The sequence below is a fragment of the Micromys minutus genome (genome assembly GCF_963924665.1).
Source record: "Micromys minutus genome assembly, chromosome: 10".
NCBI classification, from domain to species: domain Eukaryota; kingdom Metazoa; phylum Chordata; class Mammalia; order Rodentia; family Muridae; genus Micromys; species Micromys minutus.
Genome location: NC_137979.1, coordinates 66797872 through 66820201, shown reverse-complemented (window position 1 = coordinate 66820201; position 22330 = coordinate 66797872). Strand labels below are relative to the sequence as shown.

Below are 22330 nucleotides of genomic sequence, written 5' to 3'. Positions count from 1 at the left end.
AAACTTTAGAGCAAAGGGTCAGAGAGCTGTGAGATAGGTGGTCTCTGCATGGGGCTAGCCATGGAGGCAGAGAGGCCACCGGAGCGGGAGAGTAGCAGCAGTCAGCATGGCATGGTGCCTGGAACCATTTGTTTTTTATTAATATTTACAGCTATACCCAAGAACCTACATATATTCATAACTAAGCAACTTGTTATAGATTAACAAAGTATAAGCAAGCAACAGAGTTTTCTCAGCCACTGTTACGGGCAGGCAGCAATTTGTGGTTACAAAGAAAGGATTATTTTATTATCTTTAAGAGTAATCTCTAAGAATCTTAAAAGAATCACAAATCTGAACTTTTATATAAAGATCAGTCATATCAATTTTAAATCCTCAGAATGCATAGCTACTCATAAGCAATTTTTATTAAATCATATCAGGAAGCTAATGGCAAAAACGGGCAACCATCACCGGTCCAGCCTCAGTGAGAGTCATGTCAGCCACTGGTGCCATTGTTCTTGTTCCCTGATTTTAAAAAGTCCTTGTCCAAACTGTTAAGAGTGCGCCTTTCTGAACTTCAAATTGTTCCCTAAGATTTTCTACATCAGAGCCAGTAGCAAAAACATCTTAAACTAGATTCATCAACAATTTTATTTTTCCAAATGCTTTCTAAGGGTGGTGGTCATTGCTGCCGAGGTACATTTCCAAGTTGGGGTGGAAATTGAATCATTAATCTGCTTCAGCAGCAATGCCTGAAAGAGCTCAAGTACTATTAAGTGCCCAATAAAGAGCTGGAAGCCCCTAGAGTTTTCATACAATTCTTAGATTAAGAGGGATGTGAGAACAACAAGCAGAGCAGAACTGCACAGCAGCGTGAAGTCCTGACAACACTTAGTCCTCTGGGCCATGCCTCTCCTAGTGAATTCTATGAGTTCTACAGCCCTGTCATCCCTCCTGTACGGCCCTAGGCAATTGATTCACTTTACCATCCAATTACACCCTTCTCCCTCCTCTCCTCCCAGTCCCATTCTCCCATCATGTTGGGAGCCGGAGCCCACACAACGACCTCCTCCCCCATTCCTCCTTACGTGAGAGCATGAACTTTACCCAGGCCCCTGATATTTACATAAGATTAGTTATACTCCGGAGCTCCACAAATGATTGTGCCCAAGTGTTCCGAGAACAAACTAAACCCTAACTACAGAATGCCCTAGCAAACAACCGAAGAGATAGCTTTGTCTGTGTGTGCCATTAGCTGTACTCCGGAGTTCTGTGAGCAAACAACTGAAAAGATGTCTTTGTCTGTGTACGCCACGCCTTCATTCCACCTTCTTCGTTTGTGCTAGCTTAAAACATGGACCCTGTGAAAAATTAAACAGACCTTGACAAGTCTCTGCTTGGTCTCGCTCCTCTTTTTCGCCCGTTTCTCTTCCAGGGTTGGTCCCCCTCGACCCTGCGAATAACTGGGTCCCGCGGGTCGGGACACCATCACTCCCACACATTTTTTCCATGGTTTTTACTACAGCAATAGAGAAATCATTGAAGATTTACTGTAGATATTAGAATAAACATAACACTTTTCTTAATTTGGTAAAGGAATTTTAATTTTTCTCAGAATATGTTAAAGAACAATTTAATATGGAACTTCCAAATCAAGGAAATGTCTTTAAAGTAGATGGTGACTATTTTTATTTTTAACACTTTCCGTATGTGTTCACTTATGCATTAATAACTCATACTTTATTAGCATATACCAATTGAACAAACTAACGGTTTTCACTGAGACATTTTCATACATGTATACAATGTGCCTTGTTTATATCCCACATTACCTTCCCTTCCCTCTAATACCTATTCCTGCTTCTTACCCCATAATCCCCCTTCTAATTTTATTTCTATCTTTTTCTACTGACTAGTCTTAATTAGTGCATTCTGTAATCAGACTGGATTCAGGCCATCAGAAATTATATAACTGGTTAGGGTTATTTGTTACTATGTATTCAAACAAATTTTTAAAAAAAGGTTAAGAATACTGGAATAAAAATTAGGCCATGGGCAGCCCCAAAAAACATAACAAGAAACATAATCTTAAAGAATGTTCTGAAGATGTAAGCTTTAGCCGCAGATAAAACACACACCCCTATTATTGTTGAAATTGCACTTTGCAACACTGGATAACCTAGCATGTATAATGCCTCAATAGACTTTTTGTTGACTGAGGACTCAGTACTGGAAACAAATGCATAGGAGATGTGTGCAGAAAAATCAAAAGAAAACCCTATACAAATAACAAGATTAATCATGGATATGGAATCAAGATTAACATTCCAGAAAGCCATGAAACCTGTCACTCCCACAATCACTGAAGCAATAGCAAAAGTGACCCACAGGGAACACACTGGATGAGGGATTAACAGTAAGGAAACAATGAACATAGCTGTTGATGCAATCATGACATTTCGGACAGTGTTTTCTATTATTGCAGCATACTGATCGAAATATATGAATGCCTGGTTATATACCATCAAGGGAACTTCACAGTTCTCAGCTATGCCTCGTAACTTTACTAACATTCTCTTCTTATTGCTTGAGGATGAAACATCTACAGTCTGGATAAAGCCTCGGGAAGAAGTGATTTCATTTGATGAGGAGATATTAATATCATATGTAAAAGTGGGGAAAAAATGTAAAAAGCCTGCAATATTGTTCATAAAGGTATTCTTGTCATTGGGATTATTTCCACTTTTATTCATATATTGCATATATGCCTCCAACCAAAACTCTGTGAGATTTTTATCTATATACTCATTTTGTTCAAATTGTGTCATACATTTGTCCAGTTTCTGTCTTACATCATTATCCCAGTAGTTAATAGTTTCAGTAACTATGACCATAACCCTTGGACCATAATCTGAAAAGTAGTTTTCCTCTACATTAAAGTAGGGTGTGATATAGGAATCATCACTTGCCAGGTTTCGAAGATCTAACCCTTCTTGCACTTGGAAGCACCCATATATACTGCTTATGATGTAAAAAATGTATATCAGCACCACAATAAACTTGGCTTTGGAAGTTGTGAGAAAAGGACCAAAATAGTCTCTAAAGAACAAATTCATTGGATGGTTATCTTCTCCAAGTTCATCTGTCATTGAACGGAATGGGACACAGCAGGACTTTTTAAGTGAAGGATATTTTTGGTCTGGCTTTTCCAGCCAGCGGGAGCATGCAACTTCCCTTTTACCATCCAGAGCCATAATTGCTCCAAAACAGGTGATACTATAAAAATAGCAAAAGAGCAGGGTTGTTCCTGTATAGATGCAAAAATACTGTACAGATCTAAAAGAGCTGGTGATTCCTGTATAGAAAGCAAGGACATTGGTGATGGTGGTGATTGTAATGGACACTGCCACCTTTGAATATGAATTGGAGAGTCGTTCTCTTATGCTCTCCATGAGGCTGGTCTTCTGCCAGGCAGATATCATGATAAACATGTCATCAACCCCCACACCTATAACAAAAGAACAGATCTTCAAATATATTAATAATATACAAATTAAAACACTGAACATTTTCTATTGGTTGATAGCAAATCTCTGCTTAAACACTGCTCAGGCTGTTTCTGAATTTATATCAGAATTTGACACTTGTTCCTCTGTAAGCAGTCTTAGCTCTGGACATACCTGTTGTTTGTGCACAGCATACTCTACTGTCTAACCAGGGTGTCTTCATAATAAACTGAGGACGCCTACCTGATGTTCATTACATACTAGTTGAAGCAGCATCAGCAATCTATGATCACAAAAACCATTTCAACCAAGATACAAATATATCTATCAAACATTGTTACTTGAAATGCAAACTGGCAAGTGTGTTTCTAGGTAGCTCCAGACCATGTAAGTAGTGCCATTTGTATTATATAGCACCTACTTTATAGATATACACCCAGGCATACCCACAGATTTACTATCCCTGCTGGTCTCTATTTCACACCAGCATGTGGTAGACACAAGGTTTCACTGGTCCTGAGATTAGAGAGAAGTAAAAAACTGAAATCTTCAGAATTCTTTCCATGGTGCAATTTCATGATTGACTTGAGACAGAACTGAAAAATGTTTGAGAGGTTTGACATCACTAATGTCAAAAAAAAAAAAAAAATGAAGACAGTGTATGTCTATGGCCTGCCTGTGAGGTGCACCAGAGGGCAGGTCTTTAGATGGCATGGCTGAACACAGGTCTCTGTCTTCCTCCTTCCACACTGTACTACCTGGATTTGATTTGAGTTTTGTGTGTCCTAGGCATAAAACAGCTTTGGCCACCAAGCTAGGCATCAAGCTATGATGAACAAAGGATGCCATCTGCTCTGCCCCTGACTGATATGAGAACAGCACTACCACCAAGGTGTCCATTGCTGGGGGGGAGGCAGATCTCATTTTATAATGAGAAATTTTCATTCAAGTATTTTTGTCTTTTTAAAAGGTTAAATATGTTTTCAATGTTTTAATCTGTCTGATTTGACAAATTCCATATTGATATGGATCAGGTTACTTTCAATATTTTCTAATTCAAAACACACCAAAAACAAACCCATTTACACTACTTATGATAAATTACATTCATCAGATAAATTTTTAGAAGTGAAATTGCTTGTCTATAGTTCTTTTTTACGTCTTTGATTTGCTACAAACTTGGGAGAATGCAAACCAAATTTTTATATTCTTCCTACAGCGGAATCTAGAGAGTTCTTATTTACATACAACATTCCAAAATGATCTCACTAGTACTGATTTATCAAGAAAAAAGAACACTTTGTTTTGTTTTTGCTTTTTAGATTAATGTATATCCCTTGTGTGGAGAGCATTTTTGGCACCCCCGGACAGTTGGTGACTATTTTATTTTTCCAGGTCATTCTGATGCTGACCAAAGGCAGGAACCTGGCCTTAGTGCTACACCCTGAAAGGGTTAGAATTAAGTACATCTGAAGTTCAGGGCAGAACACTTAGGATTGAAGCCCTGGGAAGTACATTTGCATTTGAAGCTCCAGGCAGAACTCTTAGGAATGTAGCTCTAAACAGGGCAGATTCAGGCCAGATTTAGCTTTGTTTTTTGGGACCCCCTTTTATCCTTGATCTTCACACCTGGCCTCCAGAAAGTCTCAAATCTGGCGAAAGTCACGTTGCAGTTTTGACTAACTTGTCTCTCCTTTCTTTCAGTCCTCGGTCTGGCCCTGGAGAACCTGGTGTCTGACCCAGCTGGTCTCGAACACCCTTGATACAAAATATTTCTTCCTGTATTTTCAAGAGGTTCTATTTTGTTTTCTATGTGTGAACTAGTGGCCATATTTCTTTCCTCTACTTGTCTAGGGTACTATGTACTGTATTTTTCTGACTCTGAAGACAGATAATCTGTTCTTTCTGTTGTTTGAGCCACTAAACAAAATGCATTCCCTTATCCACTGAACATATCTGCAAGTTTAACAGCTTCATAATTTGTTTTACTCACCAAGAATAAGAAATGGTGAATTCGCAACGATGATCACAAATGGGACCCCAATGTGCAGCATCAGGCCGAAGCCACTCACCACTGACATGGCAACAGAAAACACTCCAAAGATGGCAACCCACATTTTGTTTCTTATACAGTCCAACCTGTAAATTTAGAGGAAAAAACAAGAACTTATGATGGTGGCTTCCATATTTAAATCCTACTAATTGGTTGTTGATTTAGATACCTAGGCAGAAGCCTCTGGGCTGACAATTTCTATATCTGGCTGCTGGAGACTCACAAAAAATAGAGGGGACAACAAAGTGGGGAATCTATAAATATTCCTGGGTGATTCTTATGTAACTACTTGAGCACTAATCCACTGACCACCATTTCAGAATAGAAATTTGCTAAGCACTACAAATGGTTAACTCTGACTTTCAGAAGGGTATGGATGAAATACAGTAGGCAATAGGTGGTGGCTTGGTTCATCTTATATTGCTATAGCAAAATACCCGTGACTGGATACTTTATAGAAAGAAAAGCATTTACTTAAGTTCACAATTCTGAAGGTCCAATAGGACAATGCAGCATCTTTACAAGGGCTTCTTTCACTGTGTTATAACATGGTACTTGTCATTGTGGTGGGAATGCTTAAGAGAGAAATACAAAAGGAAATACAAGAAAATTGATAGATTTGGGGTCCATGCTTCCTGTTTTCATAACAACTTCCTGTTTGGGGAGATAATGGGGGTCCCATGAGAACTTTCTGAGGGCAGCATCTCCAGTGACCTATCGCTTTTCATAGATCTTGCTTCTTAAAATCCCCCAATATCACAATACTGAAAACCAAGTTTCCAATACATGAACCAGAAATCATTCAAACCACAGCCAAGGACAAACTGTTTGAAATGGAGCATGTATCTAGTTTTTTTATTTATCCAACCTCTGACTTCAACTAGATATAAACATAGTATAAATAGTTAGAAATTTTTAGGACCCTAAATATGAGAATGACAACTAGGAATTCAATGACACTGATTACATTCAAAAAGGCAAAGATTTCTTTACCTATTCTCATTCCAGGAAGGAGGAGGCAGCTCCAGAAACATGTAGGAAAGCAAAACCTTGCAAGATTCTCATAGGCCTGCTAGGAGAGGAGACTGAATTGCAAAGCCAGGAAAAGATTCTCAATATATTCAGCTGTGTTTGCAGAAAGCTCTAGGGATGTGTCTTTCAAAAGCTATCACCCATGCTAAGCTGTGTGTATGGTGATGCAGGTATTCTTTTTGAGTTGCCCCTGCTCCTGTAAGTAACCCTAACACATACTCGTTTAGTAACCTATTGAAAAGCTTGTTAAGTCAGCAAATTGAACTTCATTACAATCATTACTTTGATCTGTTGTGAGTTACCTTTCTGCCTGAATATATGTGTTGTATCTTCCCAAGAAAATAATGTCATATGATAGCCACAAATGATCTTTCAGTTAACAATGCTATTTGGGGGCTAGTGTAAAATGCATAATCAATAATAGTTCCAGAAGATTATAATGGGGCTGAAAACATGTCATCTAGTGAGTGACCAGGTAAATATGAAGGCAAATGGAAATTGCCACAGAATAATGGTCAAGAAAACTCAGAGTGAAGGGCTTAGTAGCTATTCACACCTCAAAAAAAAAAAAAAAAAAATGTTCCTTAAAGAGTTAGAAAAGGTGGTGGAGAAATGGCTCAGCAGTTAAGAGCACTGGCTGCTCTTCCAGTGGTCCAGGGTTTGGTTTCCAGCACCCCCATGGTGGTTTATCATTAGGTGATCCACCACCATCTTCTGTTTTCCATGTGCACCAGTAACATATACAGCACAGTGGCATACATGCAGGCAAAGCACCCATATACTTTTATATATATATATATATATATATATATATATATATATATATATATATATATATATATGATCTCAACATAAAACAAGATAGACTAAATCTCATAGAAAAGAAAGTGGGAAATTGCCTTGAATGTATTGTACAGGAGACACCATTTCCTGAACACCAATGGCTCAGGTGTTAAAATCAACAGTTGATAATGGGACCTTGTGAAACTGAAAAGCTTCTTTCTGTAAGGCATAAGACATTGTCAGTAGGACACAACAGCAGCCTACAGATTAGGTTAAAATCTTCACTATCCCTACATCTGGCAGAGGACTAATATCCAAAATATATAAAGGACTCAAGAAATTAGACTCCAATAAACTAGATAACCCAGTGGGTGGGTGAGTACCCTTTTAGAGGCAAAGGGGAGGGGGATGGGATGGGGGTTGCAGAGGGGGGGGGACCAGGAATGGGGACATTTAAAATGTAAATAAATAAAATAACCAATAAAAAAAGAAAAAAGAAAAAATGGGGTACAGAGCTAAAGAGAGTCATCAGAGAAATGCAAATCAAAATGACACTGAGATAAAAATATTTTTAAAGAAAAAATTAGATTAAAAATCCATAAAACCTAAAACTAAAACTTTTCCCCAAGAGGGAGTAAGGTTTAAGGCATACAATTTACTTGCAAGCAAAATAGCAATTAAAAACAGAACAAAACCAAGTAAACATACATGAGCTCTTTTCAATATGGCAGCTAAACTTCACACTATTGTCCACCTACAACTAGTTATGAAGGCAAGAAAGATGCAAATTTGAGAAGATCATTGATTCTTCTTCACAGTGTCAAAGAGCCACTAAGGCCAAGAAATGAATGCCAAGGCCATTGTGTGAAGCTGTAAAGGTGAATGTAATTGAGACCTTAACTTATTGAAGATGTCAGAGTCGTGGGACATATATCAAGGAAAGTTGCACACAGAGAATGGAGCCAGCCCAAGAGGAACCACAGGCCACATGGCTATAATGGCTGAGGTATCTGAGCCCATCAAAACTGAAGTTCCAGATACCAGACATACAGCTACAAAGTTCTATGTTTGCACTTCTGGGTTTCAGTCTTTCTTTCCTCTACTATTTCCTTACTGTGTCCTCATGCCTCCTTTCTGGAAGGGTAACGTGTTCAGTCCCATTTTATAAGAGAAGTATATGATTTTTTTTTTAACAGGGAACCACAGTTAAGAAATTAACTTGAGTCTCAGAAGAGGCTTTGACTTTTTAACAGTGCTAAAAGTTAAAACTATGGGGGACTTTAAATAAAAGATTTGTAATTTTAATTTTGTGTTTATAATCTTGTACCAGTTATGAAGATGAGAAGGTGATTGTGATGGTCAGGTCAATTAAAACTGGAGTCACAGGCAGTTGTTGGTCACCATGTGGGTGCTGGAAAATGAACACAAGTATTGTGCAAGAGCAGCGAGTGCTCTTAACTGCTGAACCATTTGTCTAGCTACTACTGTGGAAATGTTTAAAGTTGGACTAGACGCATTTTGCATCATAAGATGGCCATGAGCCCATTGGAACCAGGAACAGAAAGTGTTAGTTTGAATGAAATATGTCCCCCATTGGCTTATGTGTTTGAATACTTGGTCCTCAGTTCTTCAACACTTGGTACTGTTTTGAGGAAGTTATGTAAGCTTTAGGTGGTAGAGCCTTGCTAGAGAAAGTGCATCACTGGGGAACCAACTCTGAGGGTTTACAGTCTCACTCCTCTTCTTCTTGTCTTTGTTTCCTATGTGTAGATGAAATGTGATCAGCTAGCTCCCTGCTCCAGGATCAACTGTATCCCTCAAGAAACAAGCCAAAATGAAATCTTTCTTCTTTAATTTTCCTTTACTCATAGTTTCTATCACAATGACAGAAAAAGTAACTGATACAACACTGACTTATGGAATGAAGTGACAAGGCAAACATACTAGATACTTTAAAAGACAAAAACTCAGTAATTTGAAATCTGTAAAACTAGGAAAGAGAATAGAACTAAAGCTGACAGAAGGTTCTTTGTCTCTTCTGCTTTCTATAACAAAATGCCTTACACTGAGTAAGTAACCTGTATGAATATAGAGTATCTGTTAATAGTGGTGTAAAAACTTGTGAAGCAGATAGTTGTGTTGGATAAACAGTATGGTTACAATTAATATTACCAAATTGTACACTTAAGATGAATTGTTGTAAAATGTGTATGTTCTATCACAATGGAAAAATAAAAGTGAGAGATTTACCTGTAGCATGATACAACTGCAAATAGTATGATTAAAATGTATGCCAAGTGAAACAGAGGAATCACAGTCTTGGAGGTTGCCTCAAACTCCAGTTGTCTGGAAAGGGATGTAAAGTAGACCACCTGCAACAAAAAAACATACCTAGGAAATAAATTCAGATTACAGATTCTTTCAAAAGTACAAATACTACTGGATGCTTCAGCTTGTTAATGGGAACAATGTAAAAAGTGGAACATTTGCTTCTTCACAAAAAATCTGCAGCATGCTTTCCAACATTTCCTTCAAAATGCAAATAATTTCTTTGCCTTTTGATTAAGATCAGGTGAAAATCTTAATCATAAGCCCAAACAAACCAAAACTGAGTTTTATGCAGAACTGTGAAACCTGTCCTCCTTAACAACTGTGGCAAGAGTGGCGTTTCTAAGCTCTGGCAGATTGCCATCTCACACTTTAACTGTATCAGTAGCTCTTCAGGAAACACTTGGCCTTCCAGTAAGAATTCACTTTCACTGGGGTTATATTGGAATTGCTGGCCCAGAAATTTATCAGACAACATGTACTTCAACACTAAGCTAAGTTATGTCTTTTAATTTCATTAGATACAAACAGGCTTTACAGACTCCTAGGAACAAAAGGAGGGTCACTAAAGGAAATAATTTTCAAGTGACTTAATTAATAAATCAAACTCTACACCAATGTGAAAGTTAAGTCTCTATACTAAACGGAATTACCGATACAGGATTTGTGTATAGGCCAGAATGATGCCAGCGCATTTATGATCTGTACCGTCATCATGTTACAGTAGGTAAGCACAGTAGAGCATTCCCAAAACCTAAGGACGGTAGGGCATTTCAAGCATTAACTTAAGAGTCACTTTGTCTCTGCCCTTATTAGCCTCCCTCGCCCTTGCAAACCCTACCCACCAGAATACCTCTATCTCTTCTAGAGCCAGACTGCGTTTCATGTCATTAAAATGGTCAAGAAAGTGAACCAGCCATGCCCGGCTACGTTCACGGTCCTCAGGGTCCTCGGTCTTGAGGTAGTACAGCAGTCTCATTGCTCGGGACGCCACTAGTCGTTGATTTCTTCCCATCGTTTGGCCCAAAACATTTCCCCCAAAGAAGCCAGCTAAGTAGACGAGTTGATTGGGCATGTTATGGATAGGGAAGGTGAGGTCTGACAGGTTCAACGACGAGTTACGCTGCCAGGAATACAGCAGAGGGTTGGGCGGCACGCACACCGTCTTGTACTTGGCACACACCTCTTGGTATAGGATCTGCGTTCCATTTTTCTGGACAACTTTCAGCGCCTGCATCGCTTGGTCCAGCTTGCTCACCTCTCTGAACACTTCCGGCTCCAGCAGTGACTCGGTGAGTGACACCACCAAGATGGATGCAAAGTTGGTCTCAGAGCTGGTTCTGGAGGCAGAGAAGCGGTAAGTGTCATTGGTACTGAAACGACTCTGCACAAAACGCCGCTCTGCCTTGGCTGGGCTGCCAATTGGTGTGTACTGCTCCTCCAGGTTCTCCTTTTCCTTGGGTAGGAAGATGAGGCCGGTGCCCAGCGAGGCTGTCAGCAGTGCAGGCCCGAGCAAAAACAGCCAGGGGTTCCCGCCCACCGTGGCGCCAAGACGCTGGAAGCAGCGTGACAGTGGTGCTTCCAAGCAGTTGGTGTGGCAGCGACATCGGGGACTTGGCGGACGTGGCGGGGGTGCCTCCTGACCCAGCGGCGGCAGGCGCTCCAATGGCGGCCCGGTGGTCCAGCTAGGGCCCTCCTCACCAGGTAGCACAGCTTCCAGTTGTCCTTCCAACGGTTCCTCCCGCTGCTCCTCCTCTCCTGGTGCCACCTTGGAGGAGATCATGTCGCCCACAACTGTTCAGAGTTGCTGCTTGCAGAGCTGTTTTCACCTCAACGGTCCAGATCCAGACCGTTGGTTGCTTATGTGCCCGGATGCTGGAGGCAACGGTTGGGAGCACGAGGGCGAGGCGACCTTCCTCGTTCGGGTCTGTTCCAGGGTTAGAGTTAGAACCATCTTCCTTGTCACAGAGCATCTCCTCAAGCTTCTCCTGTGGAGCATCCCTCTAACCCTGTACTTACCAAAGTCCTTAGTGGGAGCATAAATTTAACCTTTCTAGTCTGGCGTCCCAGTGGCTGGGACAACTTCACATTTACTTTGTTGTCATGTGTTAGTCTCTCTTTCCTACGAGACTGTCAGAACTCTGAGGTGAGGGTTATTATATCTAGTCTTGCTAACAAATTTAAATGCCAGAGGAACATAAGTCTTTCTTAGAAGAAATACTGCTTACACTACTTAAACAGTTATCTATCAATATAAAGTTTACACAGTTTCCAATCTAAACGAAAATTGTACCAAGACAGATTTGGGGATCTTTATGAATTAGCACCAAAGAAGGAAGTGCAGCAGATACATTGTTGCTTCCAGTTTACTTCCTCTGTGGCCAAGTGAAAAAGCCTGCAAAAAGATAGCGTTTATTGGAGATTGGTTAAGAACCTCTGAATCTGTAAACCAGCCTCAATTAAATGTTGTCCTTATAAGAGTTGCCTTGGTCATGATGCCTGTTCACAGCAGGAAAACCCTACAGCTTTAAGCCCCTTTTGCCATTTTGTTCTTGAAAGACCTTTTAAAGAAAAAACAAAATAAACAAACAACGCGCGAGCGCGCGCGCGCACACACACACACACACACACACACACACACACACACACACACAAAGAGGCTACAGCAAGACCAGAAAGACTAAACTTCCCTAAAGGAGATTCAAGTTGAATTCCTAGTGACATAGAAAGAACAAAGATTGCAGAACAAGCAAGGGATGAGATGGATAGAGAGGATACCAGCTGGCTACTTCTAGGAGCCTAAATGAGGAATTCCTTCTAACAACCCTGAGTATGACTGGTGTGGGAATACTTATAAAAGCAAGGGCAACTCTAGAATTGTTGAGGTTTGATCTGTTGCTATGTGTTGTAATGCTAAATACCCCCCAGGGATGCTAAATACTGCCCCCTCAGGAATGAGAACAATGTTCCTTAATAAAACTATTGATTGAATAAAAAGATATAGCCTATAGCTGGGTAGAAGAGAGGTAGATAAAGTTTTGGTTCTGGGCTTGGGGTCTGAGGAGACCACAAGGGGAAAAGAGAGAAGAGGGAGAGAGAAGACACCATGGGGTAGGTGAGTCATGAAAACAAGACCAGGAGGGCTGGCCAATAGGAGTTAAGAGTGGCCCAGATGAGACATGGCAAATTATAACTCAGGGTTATTAATAGGAAAGTAGACATAATAGCTTACAGGGTAGATATCTGCCCAGCTCTAATGCTTTAAAGGCTTATTATAAATGTAAATTTTTATGAATATTTTCCAAACTTTAAAAACTGGAGCTAGGGCTGGAGAGATGGCTCAGTGGTTAAGAACACTGACTGTTCTTCCAGAGGTCCTGAGTTCAAATCCCAGCAACCACATGGTGGCTCACAACCATCTGTAATGAAATCTGATGCCCTCTTCTGGTGTGTTTGAAGACAACTACAGTGTACTTACATATAATAAATAAATAAATTTTAAAAAAAAAAAACTGGAGCTGGTGTTTCTTTTTGTAAGGCAACTGATGGCAGGAAACTTGTAAGGAGTCAATAATGAAGAAAAAGTAGGTCAAATGACTGAGGTTACCAAGAACTTGGTTTTATTGCTTTGGCAAAAGTCAGATCTCCATTTGTAATGAAGCTCAGATCCCATGTCCAGGGCTCTTGACAGTGTGGCCAGCCAACTCAATCTGCTTTCTGTGAAACCTTTCAGCTAATTGTTCTGTTGTTTTAGAATTGCTTTTGTAGCCACTTCTCTAACGGTTTCTGACAAAGTTTAAGTGAAGTCTAGGAGTAAAGGTCTTATTTACACAAGCATGAGGGCCTGAGCTGGAGTTTTAGACCCTATGTTTTGTTTTGATTTGATTTGATCTGATTTGATTCTTAATGGGGGGGGAGTATGTGGTATCAAGGACTTATAAAATGTCAGTGCTAAGCTAATAAATATATAACTTCAGAGGAATGACATCTAAGGCTAGCCTCCGAACATACTACACACATGCACCCACATAAACAGATTCACCCATATGAACAATCACATGCTTGTACACACAAAAACACAAATTTTGAAATAACTAAGTTTAAAAGTATCTTTAAAAGAAGAAAGTATAGATGAAAAAAATTATAGAAAAAAAAAGTTCTCAAATGTCCTCCCAATTTTTTCTAACATCCAGATGTCTGCTGAGAGTTGGAGACTGGAGGTTGTTTCTTTGTATCTGCATTTCACTAAATTCTATTGGTCACAATGTAGTATGTAGTTACTCCATTCTCCTAAAGAGGTTTACACAATCTCCGTAAAAATCTCTCATGATTTCTGCTTATACAAACATCTAGTACCTAGTGAAATTTTTATTAACTCAGAGAAGGAACTGGACTCAAAGCAGAATGATCAGAAACAAACACTGAAATAAAACTAATAAACATCAAGTGAAAAGACCAAGACCAATTTTCCAAGAGTTGTTGTGGTTGTTGATTAACTCTACTCAAATCACCCCCAGCAGGGTTCATTGCTCAAGTCCTCACTACCTGCCCCCAATGTTATGAATTCCGGAATAAAACACTGAAACACACACACACACACACACACAGCCTTAATATGTCTTAATCAGCTTAATGAGCAACTCCCAAACATCCACGTGGATAACACCTCCCCTCCCATGTTCCTGAGTTATTACTTACTAAAATCTATATTCCATCATTGTTGCCCTGCACCGAGTGGGGGAGGAGGGCCTGAGGCCCCTAACCCTAACTTTTCTTCTGCACCTCTAAGGCTTGGTTCTTTTCCTTTCCCAGCATGGTGATTCTCAATCCTCCTTCCTCTCTCAGTCCCCTTTTACCTCTGTCTCTCTGCTCAGCTGTTGGCCCCTGGCAACTTTATTTATCAATGGAAGCCAATTGGGGGCAGGAACCCTCAACATCTTAAATGCAGGATTCTTCTCCAATTTGGGGAACCCAATTAACATAATACAAACGTTAAACCAAATCCATAACAAAGAGTCACAGAAAATAGGTTTATAAAATTTAAAATAAGTAACCAGGAACAGTGGTATACACTTTAAAGTCAGAGGTAAGTGAGTCTCTCGAATTAGAAGCCAGCCTGATCAGCCAGGGCTGGTACAGGGAGAAGCACACATTGCACCTCACACAATAATAATGGGAGACTTCAATACCCCTCTCTCATTAATGGATAGACCATGGAAACAGAAACTAAACAGAAACACAGTGAAACTAACAGAAGTTATGAACCAAATGGATTTAACAGATGTCTATAGAGCATTTCATTCTAAAACAAAATAGCATACCTTCTTCTCAGCACCTCATGGTACAGTCTCCAAAATTGACCATATAGTCAGTAATAAAACAGGCCTTAGCAGATACAAGAAGATCAAAATAATCCCATGTATCCTATCAGATCACCACGGACTAAGGCTGGTCTTCAATAACAACAAAAACAATAGGAAGTCCACATACACATGGAAGCTGAACAATGCTCTACTCAATGATAACTGGGTAAAGGAAGAAATAAAGGAATTAAAGACTTTTTAGAATTTAATGAAAATGAATGCACAACATACCTAAACTTATGGGACACAATGAAAGCAAGAACATATACTAACAGCTTGACAGCAAACCTGAAAGCTCTAGAACAAAAAGAAGCAAATACACCCAAGAGGAATAGATGGCAGGAAATAATCAAACTCAGAGCTGAAATCAACCAAGTAGATACAAAAGAACTATACAAAGAATCAAAACCAGGAGCTGGTTCTTTGAGAAAATCAACTGGACAGATAAACCCCTTAGCCAGACTAACGAGAGGGCACAGAGACAGTATCCAAATTTTAAAAATCAGAAATGAAAATGGAGACATAATAACAGAAACTGAAGAAATTTTTAAAAATTATCAGATTTTGTTGAGTATAGGTTACAAAAGGTTATACTCAACAAAACTGGAAAATGGACATTTTTCTAGACAGATACCAGGTACCAAAATTGAATCAGGATCAGATAAACCATTTAAACAGTCTCATAACCCTAAATAAATAGAAGCAGTCATCAAAAGTTTCCCAACCAAAAAAAAAAAAAAAAAAAAAAAAAAAAAAAAAGTCCAGGACCAGATGGGTTTAGTGCAGAATTCTATCAGACCTTCAAAGAAGACCTAATACCAATATTCTCCAAACTATTCCACAAAATAAAAATGAAGAAACACTACCCAATTTATTCTTTGAAGCCACAATTATGCTTATACTTAAACCACACAAAGATCCTACAAGGAAAGAGAAATTCAGACAGATTTCTCTCATGAACATCAGTGCAAAAATACTCAACAAATTCTTGCAAACTGAATCCAAGAACACATCAAAACAATCATTCACCATGATCAAGTAGGCTTCATCCCAGGGATGCAGGGATGGTTCAATATATGGAAATCCATCAATGTAATCCATTATATAAAAAAACTCAAATTAAAAGACCACATGAGCATCTCATTAGATGCTGAGAAAACATTTGACAAAATTCAACACCCCTTCATGTTAAAAGTCTTGGAAAGATCAGGAATTCAAAGATCATACCTAAACATAGTAAAAGCAATATACAGCAAATCAGTAGCCAACATCAAAGTAAATGATGAGAAACTTGAAGCAATCCCACCAAAATCAGGGACTAGACAAGGCTGCCCACTCTCCCCCTACCTATTCAATATAGTACTGGAAGTATTAGCCAGAGTAATTAGACAACAAAAGGAAGTCAAAGGGATACAAATTGGAAAGTAAGAAGTCAAAACATCACTATTTGCAGATGATATGATAGTATACTTAAATGACCCAAAAATTCCACCAGAGAACTTCTAAACCTTATAAACAACTTCAGTAAAGTAGCTGGATATAAAATTAACTCAAACAAATCAATAGCCTTCCTCTACTCAAAGGGTAAACAGGCTGAGAAAGAAATTAGGGAATCGACACCCTTCACAATAGTCACAAATACTATAAAATACCTTGGGGTGACCCTAATTAAGCAAGCGAAAGATCTGTATGATAGGAACTTCAAGTCTCTGAAGAAAGAAATTGAAGAAGATCTCAGAAGGTGGAAAGATCTCCCATGCTCATGGATTGGCAGGATTAATATAGAAAAAAATGACCATCTTGCCAAAAACATTCTGATTTAATGCAATCCCCATCAAAGCTCCAACTCAAATCTTAATTAGAGTTACAAAGAACAATTTGCAAGTTCATTTGGAATAACAAAAAATCCAGGATAGTGAAAACCATTCTCAACAATAAAAAAACTTCTGGGGGAAATCACCATCCCTGAACTCAAGCTGAATTACAGATCAGTCGTGATAAAAACTGTATGGTATTGGTACAAAGACAGGTAGGAAGATCAATAGAATAGAATTGAAGGCCCTAAAATGAACCCATACACCTATGGTCATTTGATCCTTGACAAAGAAGCTAAAATCATTCAATGGAAAAAAAAAAAAAAAAAAGACAGCATCTTCAACAAATGGTGTTAGTTCAATTGGCAGTCAGCATATAGAAGAATGCAAATCAATCCATTCTTATCTCCTTGTAGAAAGCTCAAGTCCAAGTGGATCATAGACCTCCACATAAAAGTAGATACACTGAAACTAATAGAAAAGAAAGTGGGGAAGAGCTTAGAACACATAGGTACAGGGGAAATTTTCCTGAACAGAGCACTAATGGCTTATGCTCTAAGATTAAGAATCAACAAATGGGACCTCATGAAATTGCAAAGCTTCTGTAAGGCAAAGAACACTGTCAATATGACAAAAGGGCAACCAACAGATTGGGAAAGGAATTACTAATCCTACATCTAATAGAGGTTTAATATCCAATATATAAAAAGAACTCAAGAAGTTAGACTCCAGAGAACCAAATGATCCTATTAAGAAATGGGGCACAAAAGTAAACAAAGAATTCTCAACTGAGGAATACTGAATGGCCGAGAAGTACCTAAAGAAATGTTCAAGATCCCTGGTCATCAGGGAAATGCAAATCAAAACAACCCCCAGATTCTATGTTACACCAGTCAAAATGGCTAAGATAAAAAACTCAGGTGACAGCAGATGCTGGTAAGGATGTGGAAATAGAGGAACACTCCTCCATTGTTGGTGGGATTGCAAGCTGGTACAACCACTTGGAAAATTGAACATAGTACTACCTGAGGACCCAGCTATACCATTCCTGAGCATATATCCCAAAATGCTCCAACATATAACAAGGATACATGCTCCACCATGTTCATAGCAGTTTATAATAGCTAGAAGCTGGAAAGAACCCAGATGTCCTTCAATAGAGGAATATAGAAAATGTGGTACATTTACACAATGGAGTACTACTCAGATATTAAAAACTATGACTTAATAAAATTCTTTGGCAAATGGATGGAACTAGAAGGTGTCATCCTGATTGAGGTAACCCAGTCACAAATTAACACACATGGTATATACTTACTGATAAGCAGATACTAGCCCCCAAAGCTTGGAATATCCAAGAAACAATTCACAGACCTTATAAAGCTCAAAATGAAGGAAGGCCAGAATGTGGATGCCTCACTCCTTCTTAGAAGGAAGAATAAAACACTCATGGGAGGAAATAATGGGACAAGTAGAGGAGCAGGGACTGCCTAACCTGGGGGGGGGTCCATCATATATGCAGCCACCAAACCCAAACACTATTGCTGATGCCAAGTAGTGCTTACTGGCAGGAACCTGGTATAAAGGCCTCCTCAGAGGCTCTGCCAGTGCCTTACTGATACAGATGAGGATGTTTGCAGCTAACCATCAGACTGAGCATGAGGATCCAAATGGAAGAGCTAGAGAAGGGACTGAAGGTGTTGAAAGGGTTTGCAACCACATGGGAAGAACAACAATATCAACCAACCAAACCTCCAGAACTCTCAGGGACTAAAATACCAACCAATGACTACACATAGAGGGACCCATGGCTCCAATTGCATATGTAAGAAAGGACGGCATTGTCTGCCATCAATGGGAGGAGAGACCTTTGGTCCAGTGAAGGTTTGTTTTCCCAGTGTAGGGGAATGCCAAGGCACTGAGGTGGGAGTGGGGGGTTGGGATTGGGAGCATCTTCATGGAAGCAAGTGGAGAGGGAGGGGAAATGTGAGTGGAGGGAAAGGGGATAACAATTGAAATGTAAATACAGAGAATATCCAATAAAAATAGCTTCTTCTTTTTCGGGGAAAACACCAAATGGCAGATGACACCAGTGCGGTGGGAGGGCCCAGAGGACCCAGGGGCCCTGGCTTAGGAGGCCGCAGCGGCTTCTGCGGAGGATTGGGCAGCAGTCTTAGGGGCCGCGGTTGTGGTGTGGTGGAGTCTGAGGCCGTGGTAGTGGCCACAGTGCTCGTGGAGGTAAAGCTGAAGAAAAGGAGTGGATCCCTGTCACCAAGCTGGGCCGCCTGGTTAAGGACATGAAGATCAAGTCTTTGGAGGAGATCTACCTGTTCTCCCTGCCCATTAAGGAGTCTGAGATTATCGACTTTTTCCTGGGTGCATCTCTAGAGGATGAGGTTCTGAAAATCATGCCAGTGCAGAAGCAGACCCGGGCTGGCCAGCGGACCAGGTTCAAGGCTTTCATCGCTATCAGGGACTACAATGGTCTCGTTGGTCTTGGTGTTAAGCGCTCCAAGGAGGTTGCCATTGCCATCTGAGGGGTCATCATCCTAACCAAGCTTTCCATCGTTTCTGTGAAGAGAGGCTACTGGAAGAACAAGATTGGCAAGCCCCACACTGTCCCATGCAAGGTGACAGGCCACTGTGGCTCTATGCTGGTGCATCTCATTCCTGCCCCCAGAGGCACTGGCATTGTCTCTGCTCCTGTGCCCAAGAAGTTTCTGCTGATGGCCGGTAGAGATGACTGCTACACTTCAGCCAGAGGCTGCACTGCCACCCTGGGCAACTTTGCCAAGGCCACCTTTGATGCCGTCTCCAAGACCTACAGCTACCTGACCCCTGACCTCTGGAAAGAAACTGTGTTCACCAAGTCTCCTTATCAGGAATTTACTGATCATCTTGTAAAAACCCACACCAGAGTCTCTGTTCAGAGGACCCAGGCTCCAGTTATGGCTACCACATAAGGATTTTTATAAAAGACAAAATAAATGAACTAAGTCTGTTAAAAATAAAATGATAAAAATAGTTCTACCATATGATTCCCTTATATATTTTTGTATTATTTTTTAGTGTTGGGGATTAAACTTACAGATTCAATGCTATATATACAGCCTCACCTAGCTCAATTATGAATATATTTCAAAATATTTTCAGAATGAATATATTTGAATGAAATCAATGTACCAAAAGACACCAGCTCATAATAGTTTTACAGCACCATTCACAATAACTAAGCTATATAGTTAGGCTGTGACTATCAGTGAATGAATAATAATATGTGTCATATGAACACTTGGGCTCTTATTTGGCCATTTAAAAAGTGAAATTGTCCTTTACAGAAAAATAAATGGTACTAGAAGACATTATGTTCAGTGACATAACACAGACACAAAAGAAAAAAAAAAACAAGTGCTGCATGTTTTCTGTCACATGAAGAAGGGAAAAACCAAACCAAAACAAAACAAAAAAGAATCAGAAAGGACTGCAGTGTTCTGAATTAAACAGTAGAGGGAGACAAAGGTACAAAGGGCTCCGGACCATTACTTTAATGTAAAGAGAAATATATAACCTTTTGATACTTAAAGATGAAAAAAAAACACAATAAATATCTTTTGGGCCTTATGGGTGGTCTGACAGAGATGTATTTAAAGAAAATACACACCTTATCATTTACTGGTACTGCAATATTTATTCTCTTGATTTACTACGTCTTCTCAAAAGACAGGGCCCTTGATAAAAAATTCATTGCCTTAGAAAAGAAATTACAAGTAACATTAGGACTGAAGGCGCAGGATTTTATAGCTTGGCAACATGGCCTAGAGGAAACGCTAGAACTAAAACAGAATTTCATAGGTCAAAATAAGCAACAGAAAGAAGAGAGTGAAAGCTGGAGACAGGAGCTGGACAAAATGCTAGAACAGAAATTCCTGAAGTTTATAGATGAGTCTGAGCAACAAAGAGATAAGCAACATGGCCTAGGGGAAACACTAGAGCTAAAGGTTCAGGATTTCATAGGTCAAAATAAGCATCAGAAAGGGAAGAACGAAGGCTGGCGACTGGAGCTAGAAGGGACGCTAGAGAAAAGAATTAGACAATTCACAGATTTGAACAGCAAGGAGATAGAGATAAAATTTGGAAGCAAAGTCTAGAGGATAATTTACTGAAGCTAGCAAATCAAAATATGGCAGATGCTGCAATAACAGAATTAAAACATAAAGAGCAGCTAAGATTATGGAAGCAGGGTTTAGAACATAAGATACAAGAAATTATAGAGCAGTGTGAACAACAGAAAGAGAAATTTAAGACTTGGCAACGTGGCCTAGAGGAAACACTAGAATTGAACACACAGGAAATTATAGATCAGAATAAGAGACAGAAAGATGAAAATGAAGGTGGGAGACAGGATCTGGAAAAAAGGTTAGAACAAAACATACAACAGCTCACAGATCAGACTGAGCAGCAAGGAGAAAATAAAGAGGTTTGTAAGCAAGACTTAGAGAATAACTTTTTAAATTTAATCAGTCAAAAATAATGGACAGATTTTATAAAATAAATTAATTAATTTAAAAATGGACAGTGGGCTATCAGAGTTGCAATATAAAGAAAAGTTCAAAATGTGGAGGCAGAACCTTGAACAGAGAATACAGGAACTTAAGGACAAAAGGAGAGATAGAATCATGCATACAGACCTTAAGGGAGGAATTTAAATTTTCAATTAAGGAAAATTTTCAGGTAGAGACAGAAGATAAAATTAGAGAAAGCCAATGGAAGATTATTAGAAAGCGAACTTTAGTCTATCCGGTTAGTGTACAACAAAGACCTCCAGATGATCATCTATAGGGTTATGAAGATTTTGAATAGCAACCAGTGGATGTGTTAGAACTGAGGATATTTAAGGAAAGTGTCACTAATTTTGGAATGCACTTGCCATTTGTAAAACAAATCCTGATCTCTTGAGCTATTAAAAATAGAATAATCCCCCAAGACTGGAAAGATATGGCAAGAGCAATACTAGAGCCTGCTGCAAATTTACAATGGATCTCATGGTGGAGAGAAGAGGGGCAGGAGATAGCATGACAACATAGAGCCAGGGGTAGAGAGATTTCCACAGATCAGCTGCTTGGTGAAGGTCGCTTTGCTTGAGGTAGAAGGGCAGGCTGTGTATGATGAAGAAGCTCTGGCATTGTGTCAATTGTCAGCCTTAAAGGCCTGGGACAAAGTTGCAGAATCAGGGAAAAGACTTGAATCATTCACTCACGTCATACAAGGTCCTGAAGAATCCTCCCCTGACCTTTTTACAAAGTCTAACCTCAGCTGTGGAAAGGAGTGTATCAGATTCAGCAGCAAGAAAGGCAATAACCAAATCTTTAACTTTTGAAAATATGAATACTGAATTCAAGAAAGTAATCAGACCACTGAGGGCAAGGTCAGCATCAGTAGATGAGTTGGATCTTACATGATAATAGGAGA

General features: G+C 39.6%; 1 protein-coding gene across 1 annotated transcript; it reads right to left on the bottom strand.

Annotated features, from left to right (window-relative positions):
• Positions 1-1994: 1994 nt before the first annotated feature.
• PTCHD3 (patched domain containing 3) lies at positions 1995-11467 on the bottom strand (the record flags this gene model as incomplete). The annotated part of the gene is made up of 4 exons (XM_080922491.1): positions 1995-3490; positions 5482-5627; positions 9607-9728; positions 10538-11467. The coding sequence occupies 4 exons, from the start codon at positions 11465-11467 to the stop codon at positions 1995-1997; spliced, it is 2694 nt and encodes an 897-aa protein (XP_080778617.1).
• Positions 11468-22330: the final 10863 nt, after the last annotated feature.